At 43.8% G+C, this 24,808-nt stretch overlaps 1 protein-coding gene across 2 annotated transcripts in view; it reads left to right on the plus strand.

Moving 5' to 3' along the window:
* TEX14 (testis expressed 14, intercellular bridge forming factor) overlaps nucleotides 1–24,808 on the plus strand; it is a 65,434-nt gene that overhangs the window by 24,852 nt on the left and 15,774 nt on the right. Inside the window, exons 13-24 of one of the 2 annotated variants that reach the window (XM_036454183.2) lie at nucleotides 2,338–3,248; nucleotides 3,869–3,945; nucleotides 7,273–7,407; nucleotides 7,596–7,684; nucleotides 9,845–10,117; nucleotides 11,160–11,260; nucleotides 12,930–13,049; nucleotides 15,432–15,498; nucleotides 18,572–18,653; nucleotides 20,780–20,842; nucleotides 22,825–22,952; nucleotides 23,829–24,034. In XM_036454183.2, the coding sequence (XP_036310076.2) occupies nucleotides 2,338–3,248; nucleotides 3,869–3,945; nucleotides 7,273–7,407; nucleotides 7,596–7,684; nucleotides 9,845–10,117; nucleotides 11,160–11,260; nucleotides 12,930–13,049; nucleotides 15,432–15,498; nucleotides 18,572–18,653; nucleotides 20,780–20,842; nucleotides 22,825–22,952; nucleotides 23,829–24,034 (2,252 nt within the window). The remainder of the gene's footprint in view (nucleotides 1–2,337; nucleotides 3,249–3,868; nucleotides 3,946–7,272; nucleotides 7,408–7,595; nucleotides 7,685–9,844; nucleotides 10,118–11,159; nucleotides 11,261–12,929; nucleotides 13,050–15,431; nucleotides 15,499–18,571; nucleotides 18,654–20,779; nucleotides 20,843–22,824; nucleotides 22,953–23,828; nucleotides 24,035–24,808) is intronic. The other variant, XM_045587310.1, reaches the window with a different exon arrangement.

Genomic DNA, 24,808 nt, shown 5'->3' on the forward strand with positions numbered 1-24,808 from the left:
ATTTTTTTATGTAATTATTATCTGTGTACATATTTTACCATTGCCCCCGCTCCCATACATACCCACCCTCCCCTGAGTTTTGTGTCCATTGGTTGTATTTATATGCATGTATAGAAGTCCTTCGGTTGATCTCTTATCTCCCCCATTTTATTGATTTTTTACAGAGAGGAAGGGAGAGGGATAGAGAGTTAGAAACATTGATGAGAGTGAAACATTGATCAGCTGCCTCCTGCACACCTCCTACTGGGATGTGCCTGAAACCAAGGTACATGCCCTTGTCTGGAATCGAACCTGAGCCAAACCAGTTAGGGATGCCTTTGCTTTTATCAGAGGATTCTTGTATAGCTTTTTTGGCCACATATGACTAACAAAGGAGGAATCAGAGGGTATATATGTGGCTCAAGGAACTTTCTGGACTCAAGACCAAAATTGGAATGACAATCTCATTTGTGAGCTCCTGAACTACAACCACAGAGCCTAAGTGGAAGTGTCCAATTATGCATCTTTTTTTTTTTTTTTAATATATTTTATTGATTTTGTACAGAGAGGAAGGAAGAGAGATAGGGAGTTAGAAACATCGATGAGAGAGAGTCATCGATCAGCTGCCTCTTGCACACCCCCTACTGGAGATTTGCCCGCAACCAAGGTACATGCCCTTGACCGGAATCGAACCCGGGACCTTTCAGTCCCCAAGCCGACGCTCTATCCATTGAGCCAAACCGGTTTCGGCCAATTATGCATCTTTTTAAAATACTATCTAATAAAAGAGCAATATGCAAATTGACCATACATCCGAGACACCAACAAAGCCACACCCACCAGCCAATCAGGAGTGAATATGCAAATTAACCCAACCAAGATGGCTGCAGCCATAGAGAGAGCAGGAGGCTTGGGTTTCCCTGGCAATCGAGTAAGCCAAGCTTTCCACCTGCCCTGGCCGGCCCAGGCCTCCACTCAAGGCTACAAAATTTCAATTATAGAAGATAAATAAATCTCAGCAAAAGTGGCAGCAGCCATGGAGCTAGAGAGAGCAGGAGGCCTTGAGTTTCCCCTGGTGATAGAGGAAGCCAAGCTTTCCTCCTGCCCTTGCTGTCCCAAGCCTCCGCTCATGGCTACAAAGTTTCAATTGTAGAAGATAAATCCAAGATTCCAAGGCTTCTGCTTGGGTTGCTGGGGGGTGTGATTGGCCAACAAACCACCACATGCCCCTCACCCAGGCCACCCTATGTCCCAAGGGAACCCCCAGCATGATTTGGGACACCCTTCAGGGCAAACCAGCTATCCTATCTAATTAAAGAGTAATATGCAAATTGACCACCATTCCAACACACAAGATGGCTGCCCCCATGTGGACACAAGATGGCCACCACAAGATGGCCAGTAGGGGATGGCAGTTGGAAGAGATCAGGCCTGCAAGGGAGGGCAGTTGGGGGCAATCAAGCCTGCAGGGAGGGCAGTTAGGGGTGACTAGGCTTGCAGGGGAGGGCAGTTAGGAGTGACCAGGCCTGCAGGGGAGGGCAGTTTGGGGCAATCAGGCTGGCAGGGATGCAGTTAGGCATCAATCAGGCTGGTAGGGGAGTGGTTAGGGGGTAATCAGGCTGGCAGGCAGAAGCAGTTAGGGGCAATCAGGAAGGCAGGCAGGTGAGCAGTTGGGAGGCAGCAGTCTTGGATTGTGAGAGGGATGTCTGACTGCCTTGTTGGACAGTTGGACATTCCTCTAAGGGTCTCAGATTGGAGAGGGTGCAGGCTAGGCTGAGGGATCCCCCCCCCCCGCACCCCCCTCTCCGTGCATGAATTTCATGCACCAGGCTTCTAGGTGTGTGTGAGTGTGTGTGTGTGTGTGTGTGTGTGTGTGTGTGTATTATTTATTTATTTCTGATAGGCAGGGAGAGGGAGAGAGATGGAAACATCAACCATGAAAGAGGAATCACCAATCAGCTGTCTCTCCAGTGGAGATCAAGCTCACAACCTGAGCATGTTGAGCATGTGCCCTGACTGGGAATTGAACCATGACCTCCTGGTTTATAGGATGATGCTCAACCACTGAACCACACCAGCCATGCAGTTATGCATGTTTTGATCACACTGTACTGTAAGCTTAGAACACTTCCCCTAGGGTTTGGTCTCTCTCAGATATTCTACCTTAGCCCATGTCAAAATGGGAATTTTCTCTTAGAAGCACCCTTTGCCTCTCTGTGAGTGAGTCTGGTAGTGGGAAGGGGGTGGGAAACAGAAAGCTGCTTTCTGCATTCTCATGTCACTTGAGCAACAACCAAGGCGCTTAGCTATTACATGTGATCACTTCCAGCATTTGCATGTTACTGCTCCTTTCAACAGGCAGTCAGCTTCATTCACCAAGGGATCCCAGCGAGAAGGCCACACCAGATCCTCGAGTCCCAGATCCCAGTCTGATGGCCAAGGACACTCAGAGACAAGATGCTGCTCCTCCTGCTTGCTTTGTGGCTGGAGAGGTCAGGACCCCCAGCCCAAGTCCGTCAAGCCTCTGCAGCTTCGAAATGAATGAAATCTACTCCAGCTGCCTGGACACGGAAGGTGACAAAGAGAAAGCGCCCCCAGGAATTGGTTTATCTCTGGAGGGGGCTGGCCAAAACCACGGAGATGAGCTGAAGTCTCTGGAAGAGGAGTTGGAAAAGATGGAGAGAGAGGCATGCTGCTTTTGTGAAAAGAGCGAGAGCTCCTCGGAAGCGGACACAGAGGTCTCCTTTGAGGACTGGGACCAGCAGAATGGTTCACTGAGTTCCCCTAGCCCACCTGAGCCGACCAGAGAAGCCAAGTGCAAGGTGAGCAAGTGGTCCAAGACTGACATGTACCTCAGTAAATGTATGCTGGATGTAAAGATTTCACAGGCAATAGCGAACCAGACTAATGAGTCACTGGGGAAAATCAAGCAGAAATTCAACGAGTATGAGAAGATGCTGAAGGAGCGAGAGGAGCTGGTGTCTCGGTGGACTTCTTCAAGAATGTTTCCTGACCTCTCTCACTTGCCAGCGGCGGTTGGCCCCCCATCTTCCGTTTACATTCCTCCTGTCTTGCCAACGTGCCAGGGGCCGGATGCGGGTGGCAATTGCCCGACCCTAGCAAGGTCTCCAAGAACAGCGAGAGGCTTTCAAGGGGGACATTTTGGCAAAAGATCCGCAGAAAGAAGTAACTGTGACTGGAAACCTTTTACTGCTTGCATTCAAGTCTCTGAAAAAAGCACCGGGGATTCATCAGAAAAAAGCCACCAGGTAAAGCTAAGAAGTGGGAGGGAGGGCATATGAGCAGGGCCTAACCCATATGCAAGGATGGACATTACAGCCAGTTCGCAGGGAGGTCCTCAGCTGTGGAGATGGAATCCCAACTCTTCACCTTCCATTCCAAACCCAACACAAAGCCTAAGTCCTTTTCCGTTGAACCACATGAAATGGCTGTTTTATAGGTCAAAATCATCAAGCATTGACAATTTTACATGATTCAACTTACTAATTATGGTATCTTGGGCAAGTATCAATCCCCATTCTCAATTGCTTAATCATTCAGTCACTGCCCCAAAGCCTGCTGCCTCAATATAATAGAGGGAGGAGTTGTTTTATCTTTAATGTCTGTTTTTCTGCTCATTCTTCACTTGTGCCTTGTCTGGGTTGGGTTGCTGGGGGCAAAGATTTCTATTTATATAAAAGCTCCAGTGAAGAGATGACATACTACACGTGAAACATGCAAAGGGAAATTACCTTGGTAGGTCTGGTTATTTCTACACATTTAGCAAGAATAGTTTTAAAAATAGAATGGAGAGTGAAGAGAATTCCTTCATCAAAACACTGAAACATGTTTACTTCTTTTCAATCTGCTAACTCTTGGTGGCAAACAGAGCCCAGGGGAACAATTCCAGCCCACTCAAGAAGCCAAAGACAGTTTGGAAGGAAACAGGAACCAAGATACTAGCAGGTGGGTTAATGTGTTACTGTCCTTTGTATCCCCAAGCCTTTAGACTCCCCTGTGACTCTGAGGTCCCTAAACTTCATACGTCTAGCGACAAAGTCTGCGAGTGACGGAGATTAGTGACACAGAAACATCTGGTAGGTTCTCTGTTCACTGAGCAAAAAGAGCAGTGCAATGGGAACTTGTCGGAGACCTCCAAGGAAAAGCACCTGGCAGGTTAATCAGACAGAGCTCATCAGTTGGCAAAAGCAAAGCACCTTGACTTTCCAAAGCTGTCCAGGTGCTTTTTCTTTTAAGAAGAAATGGCAGGTATTCCCTTTGCCAGTGCTACAGAAATCAAACTGTTCAGCTCAAAATGAGCGTACCTGACAGGAGGGCAGAAAGAGGGCATTGAATACTGTCATTGTTACCCTGCAACCTCTGATTTTCAGCCGATCAGTTAAATGAAGTTGAGTCAGCACAAGTCACTGGAAAAAGAGCATATGTGTACCCTGGGCTTTTAAGAACTTAGGCAAAGCGAATTTATTTTGCATCAGGGTAATTATTAAAAGAGCATTAAATGTTTTTCAAGATAGGTTAGTATGTCAATTTTGGTTTTCCTTTTCTTTGGTTAAATGACAGCATTTATCTACAGCTTTGAAATTAGTACTAGAAGAAAGACTTTAGTCTCTCCCCCAGTGGTGACTGAGACTAATGACAACAGTCTGCTGCTCCTTTCCTGTTGGTAAATATGTACAGTAAGGGAGAATCAAAGAAAATGCCCAGACATTTTAGTTTAGTATATTTTATCTTTTTAAAAAAATAGATTTTAGCCAAGACCGGTTCGGCTCAGTGGATAGAGCGTCGGCCTGCAGATTGAAAGGTCCCTGGTTCAATTCCGGTCCAGGGCATGTACCTTGGTTGCAGGCACATTCTCAGTAGGGGGTGTGCAAGAGGCAGCTGATCGATGACTCTCATCGATGTTTCTAACTCTCTATCTCTCTCCCTTCCTCTCTGTACAAAATCAATAAAATACATATTTAAAAAATATATATATATATTTTGTGTGTGTGTGTGTGTGTGTGTGTGTGTTTTTACAGAGAGGAAGGGAGAGGAATAGAGAGTTAGAAACATCGATCAGCTACCTCCTGCAACCCCCCCACTGGAGATGTGCTCGCAACCAAGTTACATAACCCTTGACCAGAACCGAATCTGGGACCCTTCAGTCTGCAGGCCAACACTCTATCCACTGAGCCAAACCGATTTCGGCTATATTTTATCTTTAAGAAGGGAAGAATTATCATTATATGTTAATTCTCACTTGAGGATTTTTTCTATTGATTTTGAGGGAGAGTGGAACGGAGTGGGAGAGACAGAAACATCAATGTGAGACAGACACATCAATTGGTTGCCTCCTGCACATGCCCACGGCTGGGGATGGAGCCTGCAACCAATTGAACCCAAGACCCTTCAGTCCATGGGCTGGCACTCTAACCACTGAACAAAATTGGCTGGGTCCAAGAAGGGAATTATTGAAAAACCACCTCCCTGGCATCAGAAGGTTTAGCATTCACGTCATTGATAGAAGCAGATGGGGTTCCAGTATAGCCATTAGATAACAAAGCTAAACTATGGTTGTGGCCTTCTCTGCTCAGCTCCATCCTCTTCCTCCAAAAGAACAAAAAACAGACCAAAGCTAACAGTCCACCTAGTCTTTTTTGTATACTTAAAAAAAATTATATACATGTGTATGTATTTTTAAAATTAAATTTATTAAGGTAACATAGAGCCCCAGCTGGACTGACTCGGTGGATAGTTTTGGCCTGCGGACTGAGGGTCCCAGGTTCGATTCTAGCCAAGGGCACATGCCTGGATTGCGGGCTCAAACCCCAGTAGGAAGTGTGCAGGAGGCAGCAATCAATGATTCTCTCTCATTATTGATGTTTCTCTCCCTCTCCCTTCCTCTGTGAAATCAATAAAGATATGTATTTAAAAAAGGTAACATTGCTGATACCGGTTTGGCTCAGTGGTAGAGCGTCGGTCTGCGGACTGAAAGGTCCCAGGTTTGATTCCTGTCAAGGACATGTACATTGGTTGCAGGCACATCCCCGGTAGGGGGGTGCAAGAGGCAGCTGGTCGATGTTTCTCTCATCGATGTTTCTAGCTTTCTCTCTCTCTCTCCCTTCCTCTCTGTAAAAAATGAATAAAATATATATATTTTTAAAAAGGTAACATTGATTAATAATATAAATTTCAGGTGTACAATTTTATAATACATGCATATATTTTGATTGTATCCTGATTATATTATTTCAATTATAATGGTATTTACCCTGATATTTCACTTTACATTAGAACATGTTATCCTAGTTATTAAAAGCATCCTTGTAATGTAAACTTACTTAGAAATTGTTGAATTTCCCCCGTTGTTTCATTACTTTTTCTGTTATGAATAGGGCCATAATGACTTGTCAATAAAGCTTTTTCTGCATTTGGGGTTAGGTTCTTGATAGATTCCCAGAAACAAAGTCAAGGGTTTGAATGTCTTAAAGATTCTTGACAGCTGTTGCCAAATTGCTCTTTCAAGGAGCTGATCAGCTCTGAACTTTCCGATGCCAACAGTTTCTCTGCTGCCTGCGCGGTGGGAAAAGAGGGCATTCTTGCCAAAACCGGTTTGGCTCAGTGGTAGAGCATCGGTCTGCGGACTGAAAGGTCCCAGGTTCGATTCCGGTCAAGGGCACGTACCTTGGTTGTGGGCAGATCCCCAGTAGGGGGTGTGCAAAAGGCAGCTGATCGATGACTCTCTCTCATCGAAGTTTCTAACTCTCTATCTCTCTCCCTTCCTCTCTGTACAAAATCAATAAAATATATTTTAAAAAAAATACACAATCAGGGGATATTTAGAGGAAAAGAGACTCCCTTGTTTTGCAGATGAGAAAGTCTTGCTTGGCCCAGACAGAGTGAAGTTTGTGGAAAGTCAGACAGCCAGGGGCAGGTCAGGTCCAGAAGTCAATGAAGCGAGGCTGGAGATCTCGAATGTCTTTAAGATCCCTGGTGCCTTAAGTCTATCTTTACAAATGTTAGTTCTTGTGCTTTCACTGATGTGTAGGTGGGCCTGTGACCAGAGAATTCTGATGGAAGGGCAGGAGCAGTCCCTGAGCCCTCACTTGTGTTCTGTGGCAGTGAGGGGAAGAGGGATTTTGCAGAAGCCTAAGGACAAGGGTTTTGTCTGGTGAAACTGTATTTTAATTGGTTTCTTCTACTTCTGAAAATCTCCCAAGAGCACTTGAAATCTGAATTTGGAAATTAAAAAAGAACCAAGAAACCTTTTAACTCAGTCCTTTCATTTCTTAGCCAGGGACATCCTAGAGAGCCCAGTGCCCAAGCCAAAGTGACACAGCTGAATAGTTCACATAGTTCACTCTTCACGATGTCAAACCACCCAAAGGGACCTCCAGTGACAGCCAGCCCTGTTCAGGACTCTGCCAGGTAAGGAGTCTTGCTAGCTTAATGTTGGAGAGTCTGGCGCCCTCTGGTGGCTAATGGGAGTCAATGCAACCCCAGGAATGGTTCAGTCCTCTGGGTGGGCTGGTGGGCTAAGGTTGTGGAGTTCAGCAAACTGATGTGTTTGTGTCCACCCTGCTCCCCTCCCCCTTCAAAAAACCTATACAATTTAGGGTCAACGTGGAATCTGTGTCTTCTGAAAGATATAATACAAAGTCAAGAAATAATGAAGATATTGGAAAGGTACACTCAAAATGGAAAAGTGAGTATAAAGTCATGGGTTCTGTTGGACAAAATGAAATTTAAGGTATATTTCTAACCTGTTGTTATCTCTTAAGTACACAGCCTATACTGCACTATCCTTCCACATTCTTTTCTTCTGTTAACTTGTTCCATTTTAAAAGCAAAGCCTTTCTGATTACTAACTGCAGAAGAGAAATGCTTTTTTTCACTTCTAGACCATATAAGAAATGTTTCTGTTATATATGGATGTAAATTACATAACAAGTATAGTAAACATGCACAATATGAATATTTGATATATACCATTATTAACTTAGAAACCCTACAGTATCACTTTCACATATCCTATGGGCATTATCCTTTTGTATCAGTTTTATTTTGTAAGCTTAAAAGGATATGATGTCCATGCCTTTAAAAATATTTTTATTAATTTCATAGAGGAAGGGAGAAGAAAAGAGAGACAGAAACATCAATGATGAGAGAGAATCATTGATCGGCTGCCTCTTGCACATACTACTCCTCCCCTCCCTCACTGGAGATTGAACCCGAAATCCAGGCACATGCCCTTGACTGGAATTGAACCCAGGACCCTTCAGTCCGCAGGCTGACGCTCTACCTCTGAGTCAAATTAGCTAGGCACAATGTTTATGCTTTTTTTTTTTTTTTTTAAACCACTAACGCTACGTACATTAGCAAAAGTATATAGAACATATGGAATGAAAACACAGACATCCTCTAGTCTGCTGTTAGATCTCTGCATAATATTTTTTTCAGTCAGTGTATGCTTAATTTCTGGTAGGTCCTTTTTCATATCCTCGAGTGTCTCACTAAATTTATCGGCCTTTTCTAGGAAATTCTTAAAAAACCTTATAACCGTGGTTTTGAACTCTATATCCAGTTGTTTGCTTTCCTCCATTTCTTTCCTTTGTGATCTGTTTCTTTGTCTCCACATTTTGGCCGCTTTGCTGAGTTGGTAGAGTAGCTTTGTGTGGTAGGTGTCCTATAAGGCCCAGTGGTTCAGCCTCCCCAGTTACCTGAGGTAGACACTCTTGGTGCACTCCTTTGTGGGCTGTGTGCACAGTCTTGTAGTTAAGCCTTGATTATTGTTGGTATCACTAGGAGAATTGACCTCCAGGCCAATAGGCTGTGAGGATCAGCTGTGTGTACACTGGGAGAACTTCTGTGCTGGAAACACCCTTATGAGATAAGACTTGCAAAAGCCTCTGTGCTCAGCTTGGGTGGGGCAGAGTCTTGGGGCAGAGCAGACAGCATTGGTTTCCCATCAGCCCTACCCTAATAGGCCCCTGTGTCTCAGTATCCTGTGGTAATCGCAAGCACCTCTGAGAGAAAGCTGCTCTTGAGTTCTGCCTGCTGCCAGACAGTCCAGTTTCTCCCCGAATGAGTCTGGGTCCCCAGAGTCTCACCAGGAATGGAGTTCAGTGTAGTCAGGAGCTTTTGTCTTTCTCCCACTTGAGAAAGCCAGCTGCGTACTCAGTTACCGCCCTCTCTGCACGCACCTTGGTATCTCTGCCTTCTGCAGTTCCTCTGAGTCTCAGTGTACTTTTCTCTTTCCTTCCAGTTGTAGAATTTCCACTCAGCCAGCCTTCCTGTGTTTCTGGATGATGTCTGTTTTGTCTTTTAGTTGTAGTTTTGAAATTGTTGTGCAAGGCAGCAGTTTAAGTGTTTACCTATGCCACTCTCTTGGTTTCTTGATAACTGAAATTCTCTTGCCCTTTATTTACTCTGTCATTAATTCTCTCCCCTCTTCAAGCAAAAACAGGGTAAGCTACAGGTGATGCAATTCTAAAGAGGCATATTTTTGTGACAATATGAGCTATATAAGTATTATATAGCTCTTTTAAGAATAAAAGCTTTGCTGAGACCGGTTTGGCTCAATGGATAGAGCGTCGGCTTGGGGACTGAGAGGTCCCGGGTTCGATTCCGGTCAAGGGCATGTACCTTGGTTGCGGGCATATCCCCAGTAGGGGGTGTGCAGGAGGCAGCTGATCGATGATTCTCTCTCATCGATGTGTCTGACTCTCTATCTCTCTCCCTTCCTCTCTGTATAAAATCAATAAAATATATTAAAAAAAATAAAAATAAAAAAATAAAAAAATAAAAGCTTTTGTTTCCTATGTCCATGGTGCTGTTTTAAATAACAACTTTCTTTTGTATCCAGTTGAGGTTAAAAAAATGGCGGAGAAAGCAGCTACTGGGCAGCTGGCTGTCCCTCCTTGGCATCCTCAGAGTAGCTCGACTTTCGAGAATAAGGCTGAAAACAAGCCTGATCCCTTGCTGCAGCCTTCCATTAGGGACCCTAAGAATGTGACTTGGCGGCGTGCTGGAGAGAATTCCAGGGAAAATGCGCCCGGAGGAAATGGCAAGCGTGACAAAACAGACAGTGGTAACCGTGAGGACAACCAGCATGGCAGACAGCCTGGAAGCTTCCCCAGTAAGTTCAGTTGGAGGACTTGGGATAGGTAAACTCTCACATAGTCAGCTCTCAAAATTAAGAAAACCTCCTGGAATATTTCCTTTGCTTGTTCCTCTCCTTCCCCAGTGTCTGGGAACCCTGCTTTTCATGGGAAAGCAACATATCCTTTTGATCCCACTGTCCCTCCCATAGGTAAAGAAATCCGGAGACGCATGAGTTTTTGTACTGCTGGAAAAGAACCATTTTTTCAGATGATGTAAAATAATCCCCATGCACTGAATCCGGGGTGGGGTGTAACCTAGCAAGGAACTGAGCCTTTCTTACCTGAGGGCAGTGGTGGACAGCCCTTCCTACTGCCCATTTCTTTGCATTGCACTTTAAGCTGGAAAAATTCCACTGGCTCTCAGAGAGTCTGTGCCAGAAGAACTTTGGGCTATCATCACTTTATAGATTTCTACGTTAAAACTGTAGGATGTGTATTTCCACCTGGAAATTTGCTTGCAATCAAGGCATAGGATGTTATTTCACAGTTGTTTATAAGTCAAAGAAAGGTACATCTAAAATGATCATCTATTTTAGGGAGAAAATCTATTAGCTTAGGGGTGTATTTTTGTTGTACTTTTTAGAGCTTGTCAAGCCCCATATTTGACTGGGTGGATGACCCAGAGATGCATGTTGGGGCCAGGCTATACTAACAGTCTCCACTCTCTAGACCAGAGGTAGGGAATCTGGCCCATGGGCCATATAAGGCTCATGAAACCATTTGGTCTGGCCCTGCCAAGGCATGAGGGGTGAGTTAATTAAATGTTTGACCAAATATAGCCGGCTGATGTTTAAGTTGATAATTTTGTACGGCCTGTGAATGATGTTATAAGTATCCAAATGGCCCTTGGCAGAAACAAGGTTCCCCACTCCTTGTCTAGACTGAACCTGACCAGGCCACATGAGATGTGGCTTAGCAGAATATGCATGCATCTCTTCTCTCACTCTGCCCTTCGCCCTTTTATGCCATCTGAATACCTCAGAATGACTATGGCCTTGGTTGTGTTATGATCATTAGGTATCAGTCACCCATCCCCCAGAAAGAGTGAGGAGCCAGAGCATACTGAAGTCTTTCAAGCATGTTCTGAAGCATCTGTGGTCACTGGGAAATCTTGCAGTGTAAGTAATATCAGAGAGCCACGTTGAATCCAAGGACCTAATAAAGTAGAAATAAGGTGTTGCTATGTATTATGATATGGAAATAATATCTGAGGTAGTACTTTCTTGTGTGTGCCTTTATGTCTCTGATGTGAATGAAGAAGTCTTTATCTCCCCGTGCTTTACTCTTTGAGTCAGTTCAATTCAAAGCGTTGTCTCTCAGAGCTTGGTGGGAACGCATACAACTGTCAGATTCAGCTCTGGCTCTTGAGCTTCCCATCTAGTTGGGTGGATATGACCAATTGGAAATACAGCATGGGTTAGATACCAGAGCTGGCGGCCCAGCAGGTGACTGAGGCCCGTTTGGAGAAGGAAAATCAAGAACAGGATTATGATGGGAGCACCTTCACCTGGATGTCCTCTAAGACCCAAATTCCACTCTCAACTCAGTGGAAGGAATATGTTTATGCCTGACAACTGCGCCTCAGCAGGATCTGTGGGTTCAGTCATTTCCTAGCATTCACATTGAGGTTACAGTTTTGCTTCAGGGGTTTAACATGTCCTTGAAGCCTGCAATTGGGCCACAGTCCAGCCTAAGAAACCAAAAATTTTTTTTATCATCATTGAATGGGGCCAGAATCACTTAAAGAATAAATAACAGTTGAGAATGAAACATTATAAAAATACAATTGTGATAACATTTTAGGTCTTTAAAAGAACTTCCTACTGTATTTTAACACTGCACATAAACCACTCACAGGATAATTTATTCCTTCTATTACAAGCCTGGCTAGAGAAGCAGATCTGTCAGGGAAGTAGGGAAGGTATGGGAGGTCAGGCTTGTCAGAAGTTTCAATTTGATATGAGAGGTAAGGAGAGCAGATACTGAGTGCCCAGGAAGAGGAAATATGTGGCAAAAGCATTGTCCAAGGAAATAAACCACAAAACCTCTGCAAAGGCATGATTGAAGGTGAGGAAAGGTGCCAGTTGCCTGCCATGGAGGGATCAGGCCTGTAGAGAAATGAGCAGAAAAGGAAGGGGTGGAGCAGAGATGCTGAAGAAATAACTGTTAGTATATTAACATTTTTAATTTGGGGGCTTGGCCCGTGTGGCTCAGTAGTTGAACATTGACGCATGAACTGAGTCCTGGTTCTCTCTCTAAAAATTAATGAAAAAAATATCCTTGGGTGAGGATTAACAAAAAATAATTAAAAAATAATTTTTTGCTTTGACTATTGAGGTTGCATTACTATTTTAAAGATCATGCTGCGCCCCTCCCCCCCTGCTTAAACTGTAACAACACCCGAGGGACTCCCCAGTTCTGAGCAGTCTCAGCCTTTTCATCTGGAGGATTGGACTGCGGCTGTGAGCTTGAGTATCGGGGTACTTAAATTCAGTCCTCAGCTTGAGTTGTCTAAGGCCTTTCTTCTTTCTGAGAATTTTGGAGCAGAAAGGTTGCCCGACCCTTTCCCCCTTCATTGAGACTCAAGATAGTCCTTCTGTTTACAGCTCATGGTGGGGAAGGAGGGGAGAGGCAGGTGTTCAAGCAGGCAGGAAGGGCCAGCTCAGAGAGGGTCACCCTAACTGCTGGGTAATGTTAGATACCCTGTTACTAACACTGTATCCCTCTGTAAAGGGATTTCTTTACCATGAACACCAACTTAAAAGCAATGTCCTACATTACCAATAGGATCAGCCCTGGCCATCAATTGGTTCACCAGAGTCTTCGGAGGACATAAGAGATGAATTTTTTACACCAGACAGTGAATATTTTTATTCCCCAACTGCTCAAGAAAACTTAGCTCTAGAGGTAAGAATTTATAGTTCAGAGTAAGGCACATTTTCAGCTTTCTCCATCACCTTTTTCTTAAATTTTTTTTTTTATTGATTTCAGAGAGGAAGGGAGAGGGAGAGAGAGATAGAAACATCAATGATGAGAGAAGATCATTGATTGGCTATCTCCTGCATACCCCCTACTGGGGATCAAGCACATAATCCAGGCATGTGCCCTTGACCAGAAATTGAACTGTGATCTGTCAGTTCATAGGTTGAAGCTCAACCACTAAGCCATGCCAGTGGGTGCCTTATTCCTTTTAAATTATTTCTATTGAGGAAAAATAGCTTACATATAAAAGTAATGTCAACTTAATCAGTATTTTCATGCACTTCGAAGAAAATCTGAAAAATAAGACTTGAGAATGGAAAGTCAAATGGAGTTTTTCCCAAATGCATGGTCCCTGAATTTATTTATACAACACAATGTACTTTTTTCAAAGCACTATTCTTTATTTTATGTAACTCACATATTCTTTCTGGGGGCAGAAAAAGGATCTGCTATTATTTTTCTGTGTAAAGAAGAACTGGTGATCATAGCTGTAGGGAATTAGCCCTGGCCTACTGGACTTCCATGGAGGGAGAGCCAGAATTATTTCAAGGGTCCCTCAGTGAATGTGAGAATGTCTAGCACACTAGGTTTTTTCTGGAATCTAGCTTTAGCAAGAACCTTTTGTACAGAGTATCCTATATAATAATCCTATATAATAAAGAGGGAATATGAAAATTGACCATTACTCAGTCACAAAGATGGCGGTGCCCCTAGCCACAAGATGGTGGCACCTAATCCCTTCAGTCCTGCCGGAGCCCTCCAGTTCTTTTAGCCCTCTCCACAGCGAGGGGCAAGCAGGCCCCCAAGAGAGCAAAGAATCATGGGAGCAGGCCTAAGCTGTCAGTAGGACTTCTCCTGAGGGTTCCAGATTGGAGAGGATGCAGGTTGGGCTGAGGGCTCCCCTCCCCTGTGCATGAAGTTTGTGCACCGAGCCTCTACTTTTCTTTTATAAAATGAAACTCATTGGATTTACTTATATAATTTCTACCTATCTCCTCACTAATCTTTTATCAGTATGGAAGGTGGGGTAGAGGAAAGGGAAGATCATCTATGTCAGTCACAACATTTGACTGACAAGAGTTCAGTGATACATCAAAAAGCATTACTTCCACTTGTCTGCGCTTTTGGAAACTCAGAACAATTTCTATTACTAATCATTTAAATGTTCTTGATTTTACTGTGAGCCGGCTGGGACATTGTGAAGATTTTTAAAAAAAATATATATATATGTTTTTATTGATTTCAGAAAAAAAGGGGGGGGGGAGAGAGAGAGAGAGAGAGAGAGAGAGACATAAGTGATGAGAGAATCATTGATTGGCTGCCTCCTGCAGGCCCCCCACTGGGGATTGAGCCCACAACCCAGCAGAGCCAGAATAGAACCTGGGATCCTTCAGTCCACAGGCTGATGCTCTATCCACTGAGCTAAACCAGCTGGGGCTGAAAATCTTTAATAAAATGATATATATGTATATATACAGAGTGTGTGTGTATGTATATATATATATTAATATATATACATACATAAAAGTATAACATAAAGTACACAGATCTTAAGTGTTCAGCTCATGAACTTTCACAAAGTGAATACATACATGTAACCAGCACCCAGGTCAAGAAACAGAACATTACTGGTTCCAGAAAAGACCCACTTTGTGCCTCCCCCCCATCACTGCCTCCCTTCAAAGGAACCAGTGTTCTGACTTCTTTTAAAAAAAAATATATATATATTTTATTGATTTTTACAGAGATGAAGGAAGAGGGATAGAGAGCTAGAAACGTTGATGAGAGAGAAACATTGACCAGTTGCTTCTTGCACAACCCCTTACCGGGGATGTGCCCGCAGCCTAGGTACATGCCCGCAGCCTAGGTACATGCCCTTGACCAGAATCGAACCTGGGACCCTTCAGTCCGCAGGCCGACGCTCTATCCACTGAGCCAAACCGGTTTCGGCTGTTCTGACTTCTTATCCCACGGAGTAGCTTTGCAGTCTGGGCCATTTTTCCAGCTCTTTGGCTCTTCTGATAATGCTCCCAGGAATCAGAACATCTTTGTAGGAAAGTCGGGGAGAGGAGGGTATAATGATGAAGGGGAGGTCACATTGCAGTGGAAGGTGGGGGAAGGCCTTGTTGAGGAGGAACATATAGTTCAGGTAAGTACTAGTGTCTGCAAAGCAGGCTTTTTCTTTTCCTGTGAAATATGCAGGAATCTTATGAAACCATTTTCAAGATTTAAGGACATCTGGAAATTCTCTCTCAACCTTTTGATGATATGTCTGCTTCCACTGAGCCTCCTTTCTTTCTTTTGTAGACCTCAAGTCCCATAGAAGAGGACTTAGAAGGAATACAAGATGCATTTTCTCAATGTCAAGTCTCTGGTAATAGCCTTTAGGGCAGATTCCTTGGATAAACACTTGCCTTCACTTTGTGTCGAAATACGAAATACGGATGTTTGGAGTTGAAGTGGTCCTTAGAGATAATGTCTCCAGGCCTTTCATTTTACAAATCAGAAAACGTAGGCTCAGTGATATTCTTTCATTAGAATGAATCTCTTGCCCCTCACCTGCCTCAAGACATCCATGTTATTCACACCTCCCCTTGAGTTCCTATGGAATGTGTTGAAGTTGTTTCTTTTTTTACTCTAGTCTTTCACTAGACTTAAGGCTTCTTCATGGCGGCATATACTAGGCGTTCATTTATCTTTGCTGAGCTCACCTGAAGGATTTGCCCAGCCCACAGGGCTAGTTATTGACCCAACCAAAACTAGAACTTGGTTTCTATGTCCTTCTCCACTCCAAAAGGCAGTTTCACCGTCGTTTTCCTTTGCTTGGCATCTTAGTAGAGAGTAACAGCCAGTAGTGCAGAGTCAGCAGCATAACATCCTCCGCTTGGGACGGCTTCGGTTCTATATAGCTTAGCAGCTGCTTTCTGTTACGTGGCAAGTTAACCTTGGATCAGCAGCCTGATGTGGCACAAGACAAGATATAAGTGAACCACTGATTCTCATACAGACATTTAAAAATTGTATACTTTTGTATGCTTGTTTAAGGTATGTAACCATCTGTTTTAAAACCAGAGTTATCCACCTATCAAGCCATATAGCTATCCACAATCATGTCTCAACACTGCCACCAGCCAGCCAGGGCGGGCTTGAGCTGTGAACTCCTCTCCCTACTGCTGCACACCCCCGCTCCCATCTCTAACCGGATCCAGCCCTGGAAATCATTTGATCTGGCCCTGCCAGGGCAATTTCAGGTGGACTAGAAATCCAATAAATCTAGGAGCCTTTTTCATAGCAACAGAAATTTATATTAAGTGAATGATGTTATAAATATCCAGATAGCCTTTGGCAGAAATAAGATCCCCGCCCTGTTTTAGATGAACAGTTAAATTCTCAGGATAATAAGTATTAAAAGTTCACAGACTAGCCGAAACTGGTTTGGCTCAATGGATAGAGCGTCGGCTTGGGGACTAAAGGGCCCCGGGTTCGATTCCGGTCAAGGGTATGTACCTTGGTTGCGGGCATATCCCCAGTAGGGGGTGTGCAAGAGGCAGCTGATCGATGACTCTCTCTCATCGATGTTTCTAACTCTCTCTCCCTTCCTCTCTGTACAAAATCAATAAAATATATTAAAAAAAAAAAATCCAGCCGAAACCGGATTGGCTCAGCGGTAGAGCGTCAGTCTGTGGACTGAAAGGTCCTAGGTTCGATTCCGGTCAAGGGCATGTACATTGGTTGCGGGCACATCCCCGGTAGGGGGTGTGCAAGAGGCAGCTGGTCGATGTTTGTCTCTCATCAACGTTTCTAGCTCTCTATATCTCTCTCCTCTTCTCTGTAAAAAATCAATAAAAAAAAAGAAAAAATAAATAAATAAAAAAATCCAGAAATTTCTATCTTCCTCTTCTTTAAAAAGAAAAAATAAAAATAAATAAATAAATAAATAAATAAATAAAAGTTCGCAGACTAGATCTTAGGCCACCTGCGTCCTTTTGAGGAGCCTCCATCCATGATCACTTTCTGGGTGAGCCTGGCCGGCACATGGCCACTCATGTTTGGAAGGTCAAGTGGAATAGAGAAGTTCGGGGCAGACAGGTCAGAAAACCGGGCTGGTTCCACCCAAACATCTGCAGTACACGGAGAAGCCTCTGACATCTACGTTTCCTTTTTTCAGCCCTTTCTCCCCCCTTTTCTGCTAGGACTGATATATACCCTCTCCATACCAGGCGATGAAACAAGGGTAACAACTGGACACGTGCTGGCTTCCAAGCCCCACTTCTTTTTTCTTCTTCTTTTTTTTAATAATCTTATTGATTTTTTACAGAGAGGAAGGGAGAGAGATAGAGAGCCAGAAACGTCGATGAGAGAGAAACATCCACCAGCCGCCTCCTGCAACACCCCCTACTGGGGATGTGCCCACAGCCAACGTACATGCCCTTGACCGGAATCGAACCCGGGACCTTTCAGTCTGCAGACTGACGCTCTACCGCTGAGCCAAACCGGTTTCGGCCTGATTCTTTTTCTTTCTGTATGACCTTGGGCAAGTCACTTCACCCGAGGTTCCACTGTCCCCTTGTATAAAGTAAAGGAGATGGTCAGACTCTAAAATCTCTAATTCCCCCTCCTGCTCTAAGTTGTGCTTATTAGGAATTCATTTATGCTTTCTAGTATTTGAAAGAGGGTCACAGGAAGAACCCCAGGTGCCTGCACCGATAAGTAGGGTTTCAGAGCACGTAGGTATCTGCTTAAGGTGGCGTTGTTCTTGTGGGCCTCCCCATTGCCCACCAGACTACCGGGACCTAAGGAATGGCAGGGGGATCATGAGCATTTGCCAGCAGGGCAGGCTGCTCTGCCCCCTTCTCTGTAAGCCACAGTGGTACAGCGGTGGGAAGGAAAATGGACACTGGCCCTGTCTCCCCAGAGGTCTGCCCAGTATCTCTGAGCATCCGGGAGGACAGAAGACAGTTGAATTAGTTCCTTAGTATTCAAGACCCCAGCTCTACTCCTTAAGTGGTTTTTGATGGCCAAGAGGCCCAGTTAGCACTCTGGGAATACTCAGCTAATGGCCTTTTCTATTTGGGCTCTTCAGGGAACAAACAGTTCTTGGTTTCAACGCCCCCTGGTGTCTGTTGACAGGAACCAGATCAGTTTGCCTTCCTGAAAAGACAAAACAACATTTGTCTCCAAAAATAACTGTGTGGTTATGATTGGAAGGCCAGGAAATGGCTTGCTTGTATTCTGAGTGTCAGAGTTCTCCCCTCTGGGCAAGAAAAACAAACTTTCGGAGCAAAAACCCCTTCTGCGGCACTCAATCCAAACCCAATTAGGAAGCACTTCTGTTTATTCAGATTATTTCTCATCTGAACAAGACCAAGGGAAAGGGAAGGGAATGAAAATAATAATCCGGGTTGGCAAAAATTAAATAAAAAATTGCATTTGCTGTATTCTTTCAGGTGAAAGAAAGGTCCAAATGAGAAAAAGCTTTGGAAAGGATGCTGAGGTTTTGACCAGGTCTCAATTCCAAACTATACAAAGGTATTTGATATTATTTTATTCACAGTCTCAGACTCATAGAAGTAAAGTTAATTGGTGATAACATCCCGTATTTATATATTCTCATCTTAAAATGTACCAGCCCCATGTTCTAAAATTAGCTCTGGCAGATGAGCTTTGTTAGGACTTGTTCAGAATGTGAGTGGTCATGAAAGGCAGTCATTATCTGGATTCAGATCCTGGCTGCTTTCTGTCCGTGTGACCTTGGTCAGGTTTCTCAAGCCCTCTCTTCTTCTTCCCTATTTGTAAAATAGAAATAAGAATCTTGACTGAGAATGTTGACATAGGGACTAAAAGTAATAATATAATTCCTGGGCATTTATCCCAGAGAAATGAAGACTTAAGCCCCCCAAAATACACACATAAAAATTATAGCTTCTTTTTTTGTTGCCAAAAACTGGAAACCCAGATTTTATCTGACAAGGGAATGATTTAATAGGCTGCGATACACCATACTATGGAATTCTCTTCAGCAATAAGAAAGAATGAACAATGCCCTGGCTGGTGTGGCTCAGTTGGATGGGCGTCATCCTATGCACTGAAAGGTTGCTGGTTCAATTCCCAGTCAAGGCACATGCCTGGGTTGAGGACTTGATCCCGAGTAGGGAACATGTAGCGGCAGCTGATCAATGTTCTGCTCTCACATCAATACCTCTCTCTTAAACAGCAACAACAACAACGACAACACATTTATTTGTAAATATTTTGTTTCTTGTCAGGGGATCAAACCTACAACCTGGGTGTAATGTGGATATAATGAGACAATGCTCTAGCTAACTGAGCTACCCGGCCAGGAAAAAGAATGTACTATTAATACATGTGATAACTTGGATAAATCTCCAGAGAATTCTGCTGAGTGTAAAAATCAGTTCCCCAAAAGTTATTTATATGATTTCACTTATATAACAGTTTTGATAAAATCTAGTACCTAATAAAAGGGTAACATGCTAATTGACTGTACCTTTGTGATATCCACCAGCCAATCAGGAGCAAGTATGCACATTAACCCAACAAAGATTGTGGGTTAATTTGCAAATGCAGGCACCGAGGGTGGGGCGGGGTGCACCACCCCAGCTGCTCTGGGCCTCTGGGCAGCTGAGAAGGTGGGAAGGCAGCTCTGCCAGAGCAAAGGCGGTGCCAGCAGCCAGGGAAGGAAGGCCCATTCTTACCTGAATCTTCATGCATCGGGCTTCTAGTTATAGAAACAAAGAACAAATGAATTGTTTCCAGGAGTTAAGGAGGAGGTGGGTAGTGGGAGGGAAGTAGGTATGGCTATAAGGGCAACATTGGTGGTGGAAATGCCTCTGTCTTGATTATATTGGTGTCCATTTCTTGGTTGTGATATTGTTCTATATATTTGCAAGATGTTTCCATTGAGGGAAACTAGGTAAGGTGTATTTCTTACTTTCACTTATATTTCACTGGTTAAAACAGGTATGTGGCCATTTATGCAGATTAGGAGGGCCAAAAAGTGCTGGCCTACTGTGTGCTTGGAAGGAGAACAAATATTTTAGAGAACAGAATTAATGAAGTCACAACTGAAAGTCAAAGCCTATGCACTTTTCTTTTTCCATTGGCCCCACAGGATTGTTGCAAAGATTAAAAATGTGAAAACATGGGAGGATTTAGGTGGGTCCTGGCTTATAGTTTGTGTTCAACAAGTATTGAAATTGAATCGTAAATACTGGTTCAAGTAGAAACAGGTCCAGCTTGTCTTCAGAATTCTTCTCTGGCTACTCTCTGCCTGCAAGCTGTCTCACATGGTCAGGCCCATGACTGTGCCCCTTGCTCCAGTCTCCATCTCCAGCAATGTCCCTGTGCTCCATTGGATTCCTCTGGAACTCGCTCACTGTCATATAACATCATCAGCTGCTCTCAGATGGGCTGACCCTTAGAGAATATTTATTCAGTCTCTAAGAGGAAACCGAGGCACAGAGCAGGGCCCAGACTTGCCTGAGAGCATGTGGCTAGTTGGTAGCAGAGCCAGGACCAGAGCCCACTTCTGAGCCTAGTGCCCTTCCTGCTGCTTCTCACACTGGTCCCTTGTATCAGCTTAGTGCACACAGCTGACAGGCCATTCATATATTTTCTCACTTTCTCTCTTACAGTCCTGAAGATGCACAAGAGGAGACGTTAAAGGAGTCACCCAAGGAACTGAAAGAGAAAGACATGTATGGCCACCAAAGGGCTGCTGAGGATACTGTGTGAAGTTTTGGTTTTAGGGAAATAGTATTTCCTTGTTTGTAAGAATCTACATTCTTCTCATTTTTTGTAAGCCTGTTTCTTCTTTCACCAAGAAGATGTGACCTAAATTACTAGCATCTTGCAATCAAGGAAATACAGTGATGATAACAACAACTGTATATTTCTACTTGATGTATAAACCATTTATGTAAATGGACTAAATCTGATTCCCATGCAAATATACTTTCATCTATGGACATAATTTACTTTTAGTTGCTGAGATATATTTAAAGTTAGTATCACTTTGTAAGATATTCTCTAATATTCTCTTTAAGATATACATAAGACTAGAGACCCAGTCCATGAAAATTCATGTACTGGAGGGGGGGTTCCTCAGCCCAGCCCCTCTCACAGTCCCGGAGTTCTCAGGGGAGGGAGACTACCCAGCGATCAGGGGAAGGTGACGCTTCATCACACCTCTGCTACTGCCACTGCCAGCAGTGTAAGCCTCAGCTGGCCCTGGTTACCCGAGCCTTGGGTGGCCTGGGTTGCTGGGCAGCTGCTATCCAAGGCTTGCCTGCACCTTGGGCGGGCCAGTCTTGTGTAGTTGGGGGACTGAAGGGATTGGGGGACTCTGGAGAGGCAGGGACATGTAGCAGCCATGCTTGCCTGGGGGCGGGCCCAACCTTGCTGCGTGCCTGCTGCCCCAGCAGGGCTGAGGGGACTGGGTGCCACCATCTTGTGGCTATGGGCACCACCATCTTTGAGGGTGGGGCAGTCAATTAGCACATTCCCTCCTTATTGGCTGTGGGTGCCGCCATCTTTGCAACAGCGTGAAGGTCAATTAGCATATTTCCTTTTTATTTGATAGGATATTCTAAGGTATTTTCTAATTTTTGTTTGTTGCCAAATAAAGATTTTTGTCAAGAGCATCCTTAGCCAGTGTCCAAAATGAAAACCATCCCCACATGCCACAATATTTTGAATTTAATTAAAAAAAAGTCAATTTGTTGCCGAAACCGGTTTGGCTCAATGGATAGAGCGTCGGCTTGGGGACTGAAAGGTCCTGGGTTCGATTCCGATCAAAGGGCATGTACCTTGGTTGCAGGCATATCCCCAGTAGGGGATGTGCAAGAGGCAGCTGATCGATGACCCTCTCTCATCGATGTTTCTAATTCTCTATCTCTCTCCCTTTCTCTCTGTACAAAATCAATAAAATATATTAAAAAAAAAAAAAAAAGTCAATTTGTGCCAAGACAGGTTTGGCTCAGTGGATAGAGCGTCGGCCTGCGGACTGAAGGGTCCTGGGTTCAATTCCAGTCAAGAGCATATACCTTGGTTGCGGGCACATCCCCAGTGGGGGTGATGCAAGAGGCAGCTGATCGATGATTCTTTCTCATCGATGTTTCTAATTCTCTATCCCTCTTCTTCCTCTCTGTAAAAAATCAATAAAATATAAAAAAAATCAATTTGCAATGAATATTATAAAAATAAATATACTGCCCTAACTGGTTTGACTCAGTAGATAGAGCATCGGCCTTCGGACTGAAGGGTCCTAGGTTCAATTCCAGTCAAGGGCATGTACCTTGGTTGCAGGCACATCCCCAGTAGGGGTTGTGCAGGAGGCAGCTGAATTGATGTTTCTCTCTCATCGATGTTTCTCTATCCCTCTCCCTTCCTCTCTGTAAAAAATCAATAAAATATATTAAAAAAAATAAAAATAAATATACTACTCACAATTTGGGAGTTCTTGGGTATTTTCAGCTGAAAATTCTCACAAAAAAATGATTTTAAAGTTGGTCAGGGCTGCCACATAGGGAAAAAATTTTTTTATAAACATATATGGTGTGTGGGGAAGGTCTGCCACTTGCTTATGCTGTAGAATGGGTTAAAAGGTACCTCTCAGGAATATGTTGAATTTTTCCAAACATCTCCCAATTATTGTGATTGTGTGCTTTTAATTCTTTAGATCACTGACAGACATCCAAGACCTGTCTAGTATCTCCTATGAACAAGATGCTTCTTTTAAGGAAGTCTCATGCAAAACACCCAAAATAAACCATGCACCTACTAGTGTCAGCACTCCGCTCCGCCCAGGTAATCGCTTGAAGGGAGGAGAAGCTTTTGGAGGGGAGTGACAGCCTCTGTGCCATTGGCTCTGGGAAGCCAGGCCTTGGGAGCCAACCTGGAAGGTGCTTTCTCACAGAGCAGAGGTATTCTTTAAGGCCAGAGTTGAAGGGATAACCCCATGGGAGGCCAGGGAGGGTGGTGCTGGTTGTTATTAAGCAGCTGTAGGAGGTGTTTTTACTGTAGTGGTAGAGACATGCAAATGCAGAGACTGCTCTGTTCCTTGAGCACTATTGAATTTAGTACAAATACACTGCATTCTCTAGAGTTTGTAACTTCAAACAGTCCCTTGTGCTTAGACAGGTATAGTTCTGAGTCCTGCAGCTGCCCATGGCCAGCACCAACATCCTCGTGTCCTAGTTCTCACTCTATTTTGATGACTAAGTTTGGAGACTATTTATTTATTTATTTATTTATTTATTTATTTATTTCGTTGTTAATTCTCACTCAAGGATATTTTTTCCATTGATTTTGTTTTTAGTGCAAGTGGAAGGGAAGGAAGGCAGGGGGGAGGAGAGAGAGAGAGAGAGAGAGAGGGAGATTAGTTGCCTTCCACACACACCTGACCCTGGCCAGGAACAAACCTGCAACCCAGATGCCCTTGACAGGAATCGAACCCATGATCCTTCAGTGCGAGGACTAATGCTCTCCCACTGAGCTACATCAGCCAGGACAAGATTGTCATTTTTTATACTTGGAGGAGCTGTGTCTCAGATCAGTGATTATTTCAGTTATTAATATTTTGGAGACTGCTTGGTATAGGTATAGAGTTGTGTGAGATTTTCTGTTTTTGTTTTTAAATAATATAAAGGAGTCAGAAACTAACTACCCTCTTTTCTACAACAGAGTCAATTTCTTCAAGTAGTAGTCACTATACAGACTGCCTTGAAAGCATCACATTTCAGGATCAAACAGGGTCTTCCTCATGCTGGAGCTATCACGAATCCACGTTAACTTTGTCTGATAAATTTACAACTGTCCAGGAGAAAGCAAAGAACCTAGATTCCCTCTTTACTTCCTCGGAAACTCTCCCTTCAAGACAGACTGATCACGTAAGTATGCCAGGTCTGCATTCCACTCCCATGGAGTCAGCCCAAAGGCCTCAGTGGTCCAGAGTGCCATGATTTCTCCAAATCCTTTTTACAAAAAGAGCAAGAATCCAGCAGGATCCTTTCTAGCTTCCCTGGGGCTCTTCTGTGAGACTGGGATTTTGTGCCTCCCTCTCCCCACCCCATGCCGCCTAGAGGTAATGTTTGGCAATTTCTCTAGGAGCCAAACTCTGCCATAGCTTATGATGCTGCCTTCACCTGCATTATTTTTCTCTCTAATCATATCCTACCTACTTAAGTTCTGCTTCCTTCTTGAAGCCTCCTCTGTTTAGTTCCCTAAGAGTTTTGATTGATATTCAGTCTTCTCTGAACTCCTGAACGAATAGTCTATAGTGGAAAACACTCGGTTGTGTGCCACCTTCTTCTCTCCCTCATATTTTGCATGTGTAGTCTCTTCAAGAAAATGACAAGTTTCTTCCTTGATACTGTGCATTGAGAACCTGTCGTTCTGTCCCTTTGCTATGTAACTTTGCCAGTTCTGCCAGCACCAAGCCTCCGACATGTGAAAGAAACCCTCTTGAATTCTCCAAACCATTATCACCCCATTGGCTGCACATGGAGCCAGAATTGAATAATAAAATGGTTATGTTTATTCACTAAAAAACAAAACAAAACAAAAGAACCTGTTGACTCACCATCCTACAGTAGATTGATTATTGGCTTTGGCTCTCAATGATAAACCAACTATTATCTTCTTTGGGCATTTGATTCACAAAA

This window comes from Pipistrellus kuhlii, unplaced genomic scaffold (assembly GCF_014108245.1).
Source record: "Pipistrellus kuhlii isolate mPipKuh1 unplaced genomic scaffold, mPipKuh1.p scaffold_m20_p_28, whole genome shotgun sequence".
In the NCBI taxonomy this organism is placed as follows: domain Eukaryota; kingdom Metazoa; phylum Chordata; class Mammalia; order Chiroptera; family Vespertilionidae; genus Pipistrellus; species Pipistrellus kuhlii.